Here is a 15,327-nt window from a genome sequence, read left to right as displayed (position 1 = left end):
CAGTTTGGAATTCTTGAAGTTGTTAAAAAGAATCCCAGAGGTGGTGACTGGAAGTTAACCTTGTTAAAGAAAGAATTAACGTGGCAGCTTGGATTGAATGCTACCCTGCCCCCTGGCTTGAATGAATATGTGTCAGTAAAACAGCCTGTTAGTAAACAGCATTTTAAATTTTTATGTAACGGAGTTAAAAATTATTTTCTGACTGTTTTAATGGTTTAATTAAGAAACAGGAAATTGGTGTGGTTATAAAAACACAGGATGTGATGACATTCATTATCTGATTAATTCTCTAGTAAGAGTCAAAAGCTCTCATCTTTGTGTGGTGTATATTTTATTTTAATACATTTTCGTTGCTGTTCTGTTGTAGTTGAACTAATGATTTTATATTAATCTTGAACTTCTGTGTTTTATTAAGGAAATTCTGGATGTAAGGATTCTGATACACAGAAACGGCTGCAGCAAAGCTATCTTAATATAAAAAAAAAATATTTCTCAACATTTCCTACTCTAAACACAATCACAATTGGAACAAGACTCAAAACATTGTGCCAAACAGAAAAGTGCAAATCACTTCCAGATTACAATAACATTAAATTCAACTTTACTGGAAAGCTTCAGCAAGCACAGCAAACTTTTCATCTTAAAAGAAAGATTTCTGCATCAGACCATTCCCTGCTCATCACTTCCAACACTAGTATTTAATATTTTCTTTCATTATTTTTCCTTTGTTGACTGGGTTGTCTTGCTAAGCTAATGGCCTCTTTTCTGGGGAGACCCAAGGTGGTATTTGTACTACTAGGGGGGGAATTTGGCTATTCTCACTGATAGGATCTGTGGGAGCTTTTACATCCACTTGAGCTACCACCAACTCAAGTAGATGGGATGCCCAAAGGACGACACACTCAACAGTTCAACAGACCCTAATGCTACAGTGCAGTTGTCAGCAATCCATGCACCTGGAGTGGGAACAGAACACACAGCTTTATGGTCTTCTAGCATTAAAAGTAAGTGTGCCATGCGCTGATCCACTGCTTACTAGACACTTAACTGCATTGACCAGCTACTTCAGAGAAAGAAAATATGAAGGAAACCAAAAAACATCACTTAAAATTAAATGAATAGAAGAAATGGAGGGTTATTTAAAAAAGGACAGCATGCTGAAGTTAGTTTCAGTAAGTAGTCCAAAAGTACAAAGACGTTATTTTCTCAAATGCATGTAGCATACATGTTACAAATGTTTAAAATTGCAAATGAAAATTAAATTATGAGAAATCGATGCAAATCCCAGAGAAGGAATCAAGTCCCACCAAATGAATTCAAAATTACGTATCAGTCTTACAGAATTCAATTAAAGGGAAACAAATTAGACATGTTTAATGGTTTCTCCCTCCCATTTTGTATATGTACATTCTTTAAAGTAAGACAAATACAGACACAAAATGAAATACATAATATATTCATATAAATGATCGACATGGTGGGGTAGCTTGGGTTATGAATGATGTATCCCAGTAAGTGGAAAATGGCCTAACTAATTAGTGGCACAAAATAAATCTAGCAGTTTAGGGTAGAGCATTATGGTTACGAACTGCACATGAGCTTCATGCCACCTATATCCAGCTTCCCTCAATTTGCAGTTTCAAACAATGCAACTCTTGGCAAGTCATTTAATCAGAAAATGCTCCCTGGTCATCCTAAAAAGATGTAGTTCTGTCTAGGTTCAAAAATTCATCTGTCACAAGCTTAAAGATACTGGACTACCACAGCCATATGTTGGCATTTTCTACTTCCCATATACATATTAAAACAATTCCATAACCTTGGGAGGTGTCATTCAAGGTCTTTCATTTTTTCCCAGTTAGGGGTCGCCACAGCAGATCACCAGTCCGCTATTGACTGGCAGTAGATTTTTACAGTGTTGAGTTGCCAGCCCAGCGTCCAGCCTGCACAGAAGGTACACACCCACAGGCACCTACCTGCATGTCTTTAAAGTATACTCAACCACAGGGAGGACATGCAGACTCTGCACAGAAGGCACTCCAGCCGAAAATCGAACCGAAGAACCTCTTGCTGTGAGACGGCAATCTAACTGCTGCACCACCGGGGCCCATGGGAGGTGTCATTCAAGGTATGTCACTTTTTTTCCTATTACTGATATTTAATTTCAATATTAGACTCCCTCCTCCGGCGTTAGTTCTCCCAGTGGTGTGTTGCAAGTAAATGCTAAGAAACAGACCTAGATCAAGCTTTGCCTTGTACAGTATTATTTCATTTTTGACCTGTACTCTGTAATTTTCTTGTGGTATAATGTTTGTTTTTTCATATTGTTGGAGCTTTTCTCCCCGGGCCTCCACTGAAAATGGACCTGTGTCCATTCGGACTTTCCCAGTAAACAAATGTTAAATAAATAAATACAGTAGTTAGAGATCACGTCTTATAAATTATACGAAAAAGAATAAACTGATCATTTCAAAATGCTTTCGGCACAAGTTAGGTTTTCTAATCCAATAATTTTTCTAGCAAGGAACTTTTGTAAATTTTCACTCTCTTTTTTAGAGCTTTTATCTGAAAACTATAAAATGCCATAACGCATTCAATAAAGTGTCAGATAACTAAGATTAAAGTGATAGAAATATCTCACTGGAGTGGCTAGACACATAGCTCTCAACTGTCAAGAATTTCACAGAATATCCAGATTTTTGCCTCATATTTTGGCCTGTTCCACATTAAATTTGCATTTGTCTGGCAAATCAATGAAGACTGAAGTCACTAAATGAGTTTCAGACTTGCTTTGGCAGATACAAAAGGATCAAAGTTTAAATTTTAGTTCATTGCTGTCCGTAGATCTTTAGTGATAGTTTTCAGGACTTAATTCTACTTTATGATACTGCATTTAGTAACGTTAAAGATATGAGGTCATTACCACTACAACGTGCATGTTTTAAATGACCATCAGCATCTTATTTGGAAGTAATTATGCTAACCAGCTAACGATGATCAACATATCTGGTGATCATCTGAAAGGATTAGGCCAAAAAGAAGTGGTCTCTCTACAAAGCCCTGTGGAATACCACTAGTAACCCGTATTGAAAGCAAGCAGGTCTTCCCAACCCCCATCCCATTGCATAACCAGTGCTCTGTCAACTGAATTCCACATAGATTGACTTTTAATGCTTTTAAATTTGTTAATTATTCCCTTATGCAGAACAGTGTCAGCCTTAGCAAGATAAGCAGCGCATACTGTCCAGCCAATCAAGTGCTGTTATTACCACTTTAAAGAGAGCACAAGATTCAAAACACAAGATGTCCCATAAAACCCATACTATTTTATATCTAGTAGAAGTATCTTCCCTATATCTTTCTGGGTAAGCTCCATTATGATTTTCTTCATGATTTTACAAAGAGCACTGGACAGACTGATTAGTCAAACTGTTTGGGTCTTATGTGAACTCAGAGTAAAGTCAAAAAAATAAGGCCAGCACTAAAGGTGGTTAATATAACTTCTTTAATGAAGCATAAATAACACAAATGGTGGGGAATAAACCCAGTAACCACCACAAAAATTCAACCAGGTTAGTTTCAGCTGAAATAGCCTTCCTCAGTGTTAAACACAGACTTGTCACATCCACATAATTTACACAAATTCCTTAATTGCACAAAGTTGATTATTGGTTGATTACAAATGGTCATTTAATCCAGGCTGAAAAAGCCCACCTAATTTGATAATCCACTTCCTTTCCTTTGTGTTACTTATGCTTCATTAAAGAATTTATATTAACCACCTTTAGTGCTGGCCTTATTTTTTGACTTTACTCAAGGTTTATTGGGCCTGTGCACTTGCTGTACTTGCTAGGGTGATTTTGGTTTGATCTTATGTGAACTCCCCTACTGAAATAGTACCACTAAAGCCTGTCACCATAGGTTACAGGCATGTCCACTTGTTAACATTTATGTTCTTACCATAATGTTCCATCTGTGTTGTCTATCTTCATTCCTCATTAACCTGTGGGACTCTGTTACGACCCAGGGAACCGACTCAGCTGCTTCACTACCTTGAAATTCGAAGCTCGAGCTCCTCTTCCCTATCCATAATGCCTCTTTCTCCCAAAGTACCTCAGATTGAGTTTACTATCACTATTTATCCCTTGCTATACATAAACCATCAAACAATAGAACGGGAGCTCAAACAGGAACAATGATGAACACATCCATCAGGACACACGAAATCTAGGACGGGGGGTTAATGAAGAATGAAAACAGACATAGATGGAACATTATGTTAAGAACATAACTTCTTTATCTGAGGTTGTCATCTTCATTCGTTCATTAACCTGTGGGACAGAGTCCCCAACTAGAAAAGCTTGGGTGGCCCTCAAAGGATATTCCAAAGCACAGCAGAGCCAAAAGCAGACCTATCCCTGGAAATTATGTCCATTTTATAAATGAGTAATGAATGTGTGAGGACTAGACCATGTAGCAGCTGCACAAATGTCATTAATAAATACTCTTGACCAAAAGACTTGAGAAGTTGTCACAGATCTTGTACAGAGCCTTAAGCTGACCAGGTACACTGATGTTCTTAGAAGAATAAACAAAAGGAACACATTCTTTTAACCATCTCACCAAAGAAGTCTTAGTAATTGCTACACCTCTTTTAGTATCTGAAAAAGATATGAACAACTATTCTGATTTCCTGAAATTCTTAGTTCTGTCCAAGTAATGGATGAAGTGGTTGATATTGGCTTCTGTAGCAACTTTAGGCAAAAAGAATGGTAAGGTTACCCTATCTTTGTGGGAAATTAAATATGAAAACTTGGAGGAATGGACCTGTAACTCTGACATTTTTCCTGCTGAAGTAATTGTCACCAGAAAAAGTGTCTTCCATGACAGAAACGTTAAATCTTCTGTGGTTGCTAGTTCGAAAGTGGGGCAAATTAGGGCCTGCAACATAACAGTCAAATCTCAATGGGGAGTATGATCTTTAATGGGGGGATGAAGTAGAAAGGTACCACTAAGGAAAGCTTTACAAAGTTTCGATGAAGCTAATGAAAAAGGGTCCTCTCCCAAATGAAAGTTGGAAATTGCAGCTAAATTAACTTTGATGGTGGAAAAACTAGCCCCATTGTTAAAAAGGGAAGCCAAAAAAATCCACCACCACCACCAGGATGGGGCCCATAAAAGAGTCTACTTGTTTCTGTTGGGCCTATATGGAAAACCTTTTCCACTTACTCTTATAAATCTTCCTGGTGGAGGGTTTATGGGCAGAAATCAAGACCTTCTGGACAGGAGACAAAAGCCTGGGATGTCTAGCCATCACTGGAACTGGAGAAACCATGACGTTAGTCTCAGGCCTTGAAAGGTCCGGGTGAGGGTACCACAAGGGGTGAGACAAAATACCCAGAGCTGGACCTAGTGTCACCAGAGGGCAAATCAGATGAGACCAAAAACAGGTGAACCAGACTTGTCGAGGCCAGAAGGGGGCAATGAGGATAACTTCCCTCTTCAACTTGGATGCCTACTGCAGAAACTAGGGAATTAGGGGCAATGGGGGAAACGCACAGTAAACCAGGAGGCCAAGCATGAACCAAAGCATCTCTTGGTGACTGTCCCTGAGGACAGATTAAGGCAAAGTACCTGCTGCATTTCTTGTTGACAAGGGAGGCAAAGAGGTCATAGCAGGGTTGACCCCATTTCTGGAAGATCATATTTGCCGTGGACTGGTTCTGAGACCACTTGTAAGGCATCAGTAGAACTCTGCTGAGCATGTCTGCTAGGATGTTGGACTCTCCCGGAATGTGCATTGCCACTAGAAAGTGGCGGGTAGAGACTGACCGTTGCCACACTCATAACTTCTTGACACAGGGTGTAAGACCTGGTTCCTCCCTGTTTGCTGATGTACCAGACCACGGACAAATTGTCAGTCTGGATAGCAACAGTCCATAGAGAAGAAAGCTGTGTAGTTCTTGCAACATCTAAAGAACTGCTCATCTCTAGGACACTGATATGCAACTTAGTCTCTCCTGAGGCATCCACGTGCCTTGAACCATCCGAACCAGACAGTGCCTCTCCACCCCACCTGGGAGGTGTCCATGGTATATGGAGAAGGAAGACTGAAGGGTCGCCTTTGAATAATGTCTGCAGAGTGAAGTCACCATAGCAAATTCTTTGCATACACGGAAAAGTCTGATGGGAAAGCTTAGCGGATTTCTGTGCCAGGACCATTGAACCGCTAACATCCACTGTAAGATTCTCGTGTGAAGGCACGCTGTGGGTAAAAGAGGTATTGTGACTGCCATAGAATCGAGAGCTCTGAGAACCAAAGTTGCTGGAGGGTTTGGCATGAATCGAATTTGTTTGACATGAAGGCGTAGGCTTGATACTTGATCCACTGTTAGACAAGCCCAAGAAACCATGGTGTCTAATCGTGTCCCTGTGAAATGCATCACTTGAACCAGTTCCAACTGGGATTTCCCCAAATTGAGAGTTATGCCAAGGTGTGTAACCAGGTAGTCCCTGGCCTGAATAAGACGATGCCTGGTTGGAGCGGTCAAGAGACATTCGTCTAGATAGGGAAATATCTGGAATCCCTGCAGCCTGAGATGAGATACAACCACCATCAAGCATTTAGTAAACACTGTGGGGGCTGTGGTGAGACCAAACAGGAGTCAGCTGAATTAAAAATGACTGGCTCTCAACCTAAAATGAAGAAACCTTCTGGAGCGCCTGCCCATGTTGATATGGTAGTACACATCGTTCATCCTTAGTAGAGGTAGGATGGACTGAACCATAACCATCCTGAACTTTGTGCTCTTTACCGATTTTGTTCAGCGATGTCAGGTCCAGAACTGGCCTCAGGTCCCCTGTCTTTTTGGGTACAAAAAAGAACCTCGAGTAAACACCTGATCTAACTTGATTGGGAGGGACCTACTGGACGACTCTCTTTTGCAGCAATTTTGCTACTTTTATGGCTGCACCCTCCCTCTGACTGGGTGGTACATCGGGGAGGATAGACTTTTGTCTTGGTGTCTCTAAAAAGGGAAACCAGTATCCCCAGGATATGAACCTTACTACCCATCAATTGTTTGTGATGGCTTCCCAGGCTTTGGGGTGCAAGGAAAAGTGCCCCCGCCGACTGCCTCCAGAGGAAGGCAGCTGGCCAACAGTTCAGGAGCACTGGAAGGGTCTGTCTTAAAAGGACTCTTGAGACTTTTGGGTCTGCAGACCCTCCTTGCCCGCATGGAAAGAGTTTACCATTCTGGTTATTTCTCCCTCTGCCTCTGGACGAAAATTCTCCCTGAGAATCCTGAAAAGAACCCTGAGATTTCTTGAACTACATCTTTTTACTCCCATGGTGGTTCCTGAAGAAGGACCTTTGTGGAGTAGAAAAATTGATCCCAATGGCAGACAGGGTCTTCCCATCTTTCTCACTGCAGGAGAGTGTCTCTCAACAGTGGGCACAAAAACAAAGTTGATCTGTCAAAAAGCACACTGACGAAGGATGTCTTAAAAGGTTCCGCAAAGTCACACGGCCTTATGGCAATACCAGAAAGTGCAGCTCTTGAGGTAACCCTCTGCTGCATGGGATATCAACCTCATGGATGCATTAGACAGGGATTGGAGGGTGGCCATTCTGGAGGAGAAAACCTTCAGATCCTTTCCAGACATAGACCCAGGGATAGAGCTAGAGAGTTCCTTGACTAAGTCCCTATGTAACCTCATAAAATGGAACAGGTAGCTTACTGTTCAAGATGAAAGTGGCCGAAGAGTATACTCTTTCACAAAATCTGTCCAAAGCCCAAGACTCCCTGTTACGGGGATGGAGAGAGGAGCTCTCTTGGGCCAGCTCCTTTCTGGTGGCTGCCACAACACAGGGGGATGGACAGAGGAGCTCTCTTTGGCCAGCTCCTTTTTGGTGCCTGCCGCAACAACCATGGGCATCTACCAGAATACCCTTAGTCCAAAAGCTTTTCCCTGGGGAGCACTCAAGATTTTGTCTGTGCACTTGGGCATAGGCTCTACTGTGTCTGGTTCCTTCCATGCCCCAGAAGATACCAGCTTGATGAGCATGTCTGTAGGGGGAGACACCCAAGATGTAGATGAGCTGGACCGAAAAGCCTCCAACAGTACTGATTCCTCAAAGGAGGGGCTTTGGGAAGACCATCCACTTCTTTCATGGAGGATTTCTAAGATGTCTCCAAAGGATACATCATTCAGTGGAGATCTTGAGGACTCCTCCCCTTCCTCAAAAATCAGTACCAGTGGTGACGGAGTCCTCTGGGGAATCAGTATGGCTCCTCTTGCACAGTCTCTTTTGAGGAAACTCCTCACTGTGATGCTCCAGAAAAATGTCGGAACATCTCTGGGTGTCCACAGTTGGGACAGTCTGGAGGCTTCATGGGACTAGCTGCCCACGTGGTAGATGAGAGGCCTTGGAGACAGATCCAGTGGAGACAGGGAAAGGTGTGCAGGGGTGAGAATCGAGGGTCTCCAAGAGTGGATGAAGACCCTCTCCATCACTTTGAAGGCAAAAGGGCTCTGAACACCAGAGGGAAGTCCCCCCGGGGCAGAGGCCACTGGAGCTGATAACCCTTGGAGAACCCAAGATTCCCAATCTGAAGGGGGAGCTAAGCTGTCGAATGCAGATGCTCTGAGGGGAAGCAAAAACTCTGAAAATCTCTGAGTTAAAGTCATCCTCGCATAACCGACATCAAGGCTATGGCTCCGAGACTCATTCGGAACAGACACTGGCGACACCAACTGCATTAGGGAGACTGACTGAAAAGAAGGTGTGATGACTACTGGCTCTGACACCCCAGTACCCAGGACTAATGGAACAGATGACTCAAACTGAGGGTTGGATCAGGGAAGGAGCTATGGGGCAAAATGGGGAAAGCTTCACGGAACCAGAGGGGGAAAGAGCAGACAAAATCCTCATCTGAATCTGAGCTTTGAGAAATTGCCTCATCAATCTACCAACATCCTTATCCAAAAGGGTCTGAGAAGACCTGATGGAAGAGGATGTGGAAGCAGGTCTGGAATTCCTTTTTGGGAGGTCTCCCAGAGCAGAGATCTCTGAACCGATATGCTCGGCCCTGAGGTCCGGGGTGAGGTGGGGGGGGGGGGCAACTGTTTGAACAGAAGGAGAAGGTTCCGAGTTTTGGCGCCTATTTTACAGGCTCCGACTGAGAAGATGGAGACCAGTCGGGAGAACATTTTTTAGATTCCCAGGCCTCTTTGTGCTTCCAAGACGGAGTCTGAGCCTCTGAAAAAGGAACAGAAGAAGGGGAAAGAAGCAGGCAACAATAATCCCTTAGTAATCAATTTATTGCAGTGATCTTCCTGAGCTCGTGGGTGAAAGCCCGCACAGATAGAGCAATCACTGCTCAAGTGGGAAGGGCCTAAGCAATAGACACACTCCCTGTGGGTGTCAGGCAAGGGAATTTTATGGCTAGAGAAAGTTCACTTCTTAAACCCCAAGGGCTCATCAACCCTGTCCGACTTCAGTTCGAACATAACAAAAATCTTTTTTTTTTCAATGAAAGAGCAAAGAAAAAAAAGGAGGGAAAAGACAAACCAGAAATATGACTACAAATACCAGTACCACTCTACTAAATAAAGCTAGGGAGAAAGGCAAAAGACAAAAATAAGGATTTGAAAAGTCAACACTCATTGTGAAAACACACTCAAAAGGGAGCAGCTGAAGAGCACTGAAACTTCGCTGCTTGTTCAAATAGTGGCAGATGAGATATGAAGTACTTTGGGGGAAAGAAGCATTACGGGTAGGGAAATAGGAGCTCAAGCTAGTGAAGTGGCAGAGTCAGTTCCAGAGGTCAGAAATGAGACCCACAGGTTAATGAACGAATGAAGATAATATCAGATTGAGGGTTTATTTAATAGGTTGACATAGTTAAATTAATAAAACAGACCAGACATAGTAGACAGGCCCCAAAGCTATCAGAAATTTAGATGTACTAATCTTGCAGAAATACCTTTTATGGATAGTTGCACACAATGATGAAATGAACCAAGCTCGTAACGTATGTAAAGTAGTTATGTGAATTAATGGTATGGATTAACAGACTTACAGGGTGGAGAAAGACAGAGTCATAAGTATCAGCTAGAGATTTTAACTCTGGTTCACTCATGTACTGTGTTGACTTCATCAGCTCCATGTATTCTTGGCTGGGGAGGAGACAGAGAGAGAGAGACAAGAGAAATTGCATTAATTGAAAGTAATATTGTATACACAGATATGTCCACTCTATACATTAGCAGAGCAGTAAGCATTCCCTGAAAAAGTGATTTAGCCTCACTTCTGAGATATAAAACTGCCACATTGGTATTCAAATCCCCCCCCCCCCCGACAAGTGTCAATGTAAATAACTTGCTATACCACCACCACTGTGACCTTACTATTAGTAACCATTCGCTTCTGAGCATAATCTAAATAAAGCAGTAAACCTCAAATGGAAAACAAACATATAAGAAGCATCCAAAACTCACTGAATTGCCATCACTTCCACTGCAGCACTAAACTCTGCTTACCTATGCACCAACAAGAGTTCATCTTCTGTGGCAGCTCGAGCCTGAAAAGAAACAAAAGAATCAAATAAGCAAATAAATCAAATGTTTTTAAGTTATGCTATAATAAAAGAAAATGGAGGAAAAATGTTGCACTTATGTTCCCTCTGAAAGTTTAAGTACCATAACCACAATCTTCAGAACAGTGAAAATACAACTGTAAACAAGAGGAATACACACAAGTGTGAAACTGAGGTATCTTGGGAGTATTTCCCTCTTGTCTAAGGTGACACAGTCTCAGAGTTAAAGGATATGAGGGAATGCAGAAGCTCCCATGCAGAAATGTTCAGAAAGTGTAACAATTCGTTTTGACATTTACTATTAAATTTGATTCACTTCATTTGTAAGTATGGGAACCTGCATTACCAGGTCTTGAATTTCAGGCAGAAAGATTCCATTTGTTTTAGTGGGCTGCATTGCATTACAGACCTGCATTTCCATCCCTGTGGTATGACAACTTCATCTCATACAGCTCAAAATGAACCAACAGCAGCCTGGGTCTGAGCACAGAGCAGTAAAATCACTCTGAAATGTCAAGAATACGTGCAGGGCAGTCAACAAACCACAGTCTTTCCAGTGGTGCAGTTAGTGCCCACAGGTTTTTAAACCAAAGCAGTTCTCAACATTAGCCAAGTCCACAGTGTTAAGGGCTGGAGCTCTCACAATTGCACAGGATGAAACAGCAAAGTTTGCCATGCTGTGTGCCTTGTGTGATTACTGGCACCTTCACTTTAGTCAGTATTCAAGATTAGACTTTAAGGAAGGAGTGAAAGTATGTGTGCATTGGCCAAGGAAGGCAAGCAAAGACATGTCCTTGTGAAGGCTGGTGTTGCAGGCAAAGCACAGCTTCCTTCTCAGTCAAGTAGATGAAAGTAGAGGATAACAGTACAACAAAAATCCTGAGCGTCTTCTTTTTTATGAAAGAGGAAACCTGCTTCACGAGATCAAGTACAAATGAAAGCATAATATAAAAAGAGAACACAAACAAGGACAAAAGTTGGTGCATCTAGGTGCATAGGAGGTGCAGAGATAAAAATAAATTAACTTTACTCACCACTGTCTTTCTTTTACTCTATTTCTTTCTGCTGGAAATAGATAGTGGCACACACTCTACAGCTTTCTCTCAGTCTCCTTCTATGCTACTAACCTACTAGTAAAAGCACTACTGTTCATAGGTTCATAGGTAGGTATTAGGCTATCTGCGCAAGGGCATTTATAAGCCTAGCCAGAGTGGGATGGCTTTCGCCGCCCCATTGATTAATTAACTGAGCCTCTGTCAAGCAGAGCCAATGATGTGATCCAGGGGTGTACTTTCTGTTACCCATCCACTCATCAAGGCTTCTCTTGAAGTGTGTTAGTGAGGGGCTCTGCCTAATGCAGTTAGGAATTTTGTTCCAAAGTATGGGGAGTCTCTGTGACAGGAATCTATCCCTCCAGCATGTTCTATTTATTGTTGTTGCCAGGTTTAGCTCACTAGAGCGCGTGGCTCGCAGTGACTTGGATTTCTTTAGGTGGAGCATGCCCATCAATTCTGAGTTGGACATGGCTTTGTAAGTTAGGCAGTTCAAGCCACATCTTTAGCTGATTTACCTTCAGCTGGTCAACTAACACTTGTCCACATCCTGAGGGTAAACTATTCTACATCAAAAAACAAAACCTCGACTTCCTAGTATGCATGCACAGAGCATGAAACTTTAAAACATTGCTTTGCACCCCTTGCCGATAATTATATATACAAACTCCAATATCACAGTATCCCCGGGGAAAGAGAATGCTACCCAACCCAGGGATTGACAACCTTGCACATTTGTCGATTTGTATAACCAACCAAATGCAGTCAATTAAAAAGATGTCGAACAAAACCAAAAGAACTCCTTCCATCATAGTGTATCTAATAGTCTGTGCTCAACAAAGAATGTTTTTCTATCCTTATCTTCTACCACTTTACTTCTGCTATCACAAGAATACTCCCTTCAATGTTAAATGATAGCCATTTTGTTATTGTCTAAGCACTCTGCAATGTTATGGCTGGAAAGGGTCCTTAAGGATCAGTCAACTCAACAATTCAACAAATGAATGACTAAATAAAAACTGTAATAGCTGCTTTGCTGCTTTCTATCAGTTGTGCCAATGACAATGCCAATTCTGTGATGACTACAACTCAGCAGTTAAACAGCAGCCTGGACTCACCTAACCTTAGAGGAAAGAATGGTGGTTTGGTTGACTGCTTTGCCACATACAAGTGGAGGTTTAAAAATGTTAACCAGGGATATGAGCATGGTTTACCAAGCCAATGACACTAGATAGCTCTCTACATATTGATGGAAGTACATAAAAACACTCATGGAGAAGGTTCACTAGGCTAAGCAGTGACACAGGCTCTCATATTAAAAGCTGCATAGGTAATGCCTCAGCTAACGACCACAGGGAGCCCTTTTTAGGCTAGCCAAGCTTCCCAAGGAAAGAATTAAACCCCTGTACCTTGTGACTATGAGGAAAACACCTTAACCATTATGCTAACCGCCAAACCCAAATGACTAAATCAGGCTCGAACCTGGCACCTCTTACATTAATGACAAGACACATAGCCACCACAGTTATGCTTAGGGCTTAAAAGAGAAATACCTCCATTGTTGGCATCATTAGATACGAGTGAGGATGCACACAACCACGTCTGCCTAAATAATGGTGTCTCTGGTCAGCTCTCCCCTTTATGCTGGTACTAATCCAGTGATAAGAGGAATAAACAACCTCAAGATCAGTACACAGGATGGCTAATTGTCATCAGGAGAGAAAAATCATCTAACATACATGTGCAAAAACTGGATTCTTTGAATGGAATTGCTAAAAAGATATTTCTCCTTGCCACTATGATGCAACTATTAATGAGTTCACTATATAGGTAGAAGGGTGCCAGGCAAAGACTCATGAGAAGTATGGGTATGGGGGCAACAGAAAAAAAAAGATGAACATTTTCAGATGAAAAAAGATTGTAGAAAATCTCGCTTTATTCAGAAAATATACTGTATCATTCTTCTTTCAGAGAGGGTTCCTGCCTTACCAATTAACAGAATTTCATGGCCCTGTATTCCAGGCTTCCTCATCCTTCCCCAACCCCCACACCACAAAGCATCATTCAAGGGATTTATGTAATTTCTCCTAACATTTTGAATGTCGAGTGATACAAATGACATCCTAAACATCCAATTAAAAAAAAAGAAAATCAATAATAGCTTTCTTACAGGCAGCATGTCCCACTGTGCCACCATATCCTCTGCTAATTAATTATATATATATATATATATATATATATATATATATATATATATATATATATATATATATATATATATCTATGGGCCAGATTCAGGAAGCCTCCGTGTAAGAGTTATAACTCTTACACGGAGGCTGCAGTTAAACGGTGTGATGTCAGCATGTCATGCATATGCATGAGGTGCATGAGGCATGCTGAATCACACTAGTAACTCTTACACGGTCCGTGTAAGAGAGTAGGGGGCGTGTCTGTAGGCTAAGCCCTGCAAGCGGACACGCCCGGAAGACTAGAATGGCTGAAAGTAAACAGCCACGAGAGGCCATGGAAATGTGAATAAACACACTACACAACACATGCCCCGACTGACCATCAGTGTATAAAGTGAAGAGATGTTATAAAATTAAATTAAAACCTGTTTTTTTTTTAAAACCCCGTAAATGTTTGCTACTGTGTGCGCTCGTGCTGGGTGTGCTACTAGCGCAATCACAGTTAGCAGTCAGTGGAAAAGGATATAAGAACTAAATATGCAAAGTAAGCCAAGAAGTAATAGCTTAGCGGTAGAGTTGCCGGCCTAAGAGTAGGCAGGCAGGGTTCGAGCCCCCACAACAACCTTTTCTTTTGTAAATAAGCACTAAAAAGCCCCCTGACAGTATTGTACAAATGTAAATGTATTCCCTTTTGTAAAATGGAATGAAATGGAGCATATATTTTGAAGTAACACAATAATAAAAATAGTCAGAAATGTACTGATAGCTAAGCTGCTGTGAGACAGACTGCCCGTAGCTGAGTACTGTTTAACAAGCTGCAAACTGCATGCCCGTTGCTAAGCACCAGTTTAATAGGCTGAAACTGTTTGCAACTAGCTGTGCTTAGCTGAACATGTGTGTCACTAGCCAATTAAGATTTATCCCAGCGCACACCGTTTGCGCCGCTCCCACAAGCTAACTGCCAGTGCGCATGCGTTAGCTCCGCGCAAAGCGCAGACCTGGTTTTAAGTGCTTAAAAGTGCTTTTGGCATGTTTGATTGACAGGTCCTCAACTCAGTTCTGTAAGGAAAATCAAAAATCAGTTGCCAGATTTGAACCCAGGATACCATGCACTAGAGTCAAGGTACTAAACCACTAAGCCATGACAGCAATACCTAGAAATGCAGAAATAGCATATATATGGGATAAAATCCAGAATGGAGCATGATAAAGCATTTTCAGTGAAGTAGATACAATTCCAAAACGGCCAATCAGAGAAATGTGCGGGAAAAGCGGCATATATAAGCCCCATAGGTGGGAATACACAGCAGAAACGATTGTAGAACAGACCTGCAGTCAGAATGAGTGGAGTAGGTGAGGGACGTTGCTTTCGAGCACAGCGTTGGGGCGTTGAGGAGTCCAGATACATGGTCTGGCTCCTTGTCCATCATCACGAGGCCCAACTCATGCAGGGCCAGGTCTCATGGGGAGCGTACAGGGCAGAGG

General features: G+C 42.0%; 1 protein-coding gene across 5 annotated transcripts in view; it reads right to left on the bottom strand.

The window, feature by feature from the left end:
- The window catches only part of HDAC6 (histone deacetylase 6), a 1,533,697-nt gene that overhangs the window by 1,221,963 nt on the left and 296,407 nt on the right, over positions 1 to 15,327 (bottom strand). For all 5 annotated transcript variants that reach the window (XM_044080374.1, XM_044080376.1, XM_044080377.1 and 2 more), the window contains exons 5-6: positions 10,546 to 10,586; positions 10,086 to 10,182 (exon numbers count right to left, since the gene is read on the bottom strand). In XM_044080374.1, coding sequence (XP_043936309.1) covers positions 10,086 to 10,182; positions 10,546 to 10,586 — 138 coding nt within the window. The remainder of the gene's footprint in view (positions 1 to 10,085; positions 10,183 to 10,545; positions 10,587 to 15,327) is intronic.

This window comes from Protopterus annectens, chromosome 8.part0 (genome assembly GCF_019279795.1).
Source record: "Protopterus annectens isolate FY-2018-M chromosome 8.part0, PAN1.0, whole genome shotgun sequence".
Lineage (NCBI taxonomy): Eukaryota > Metazoa > Chordata > Ceratodontiformes > Protopteridae > Protopterus > Protopterus annectens.
The sequence above is the reverse complement of the archived record's forward strand: the minus strand, read 5'-3'. Positions and strand labels throughout refer to the sequence as shown.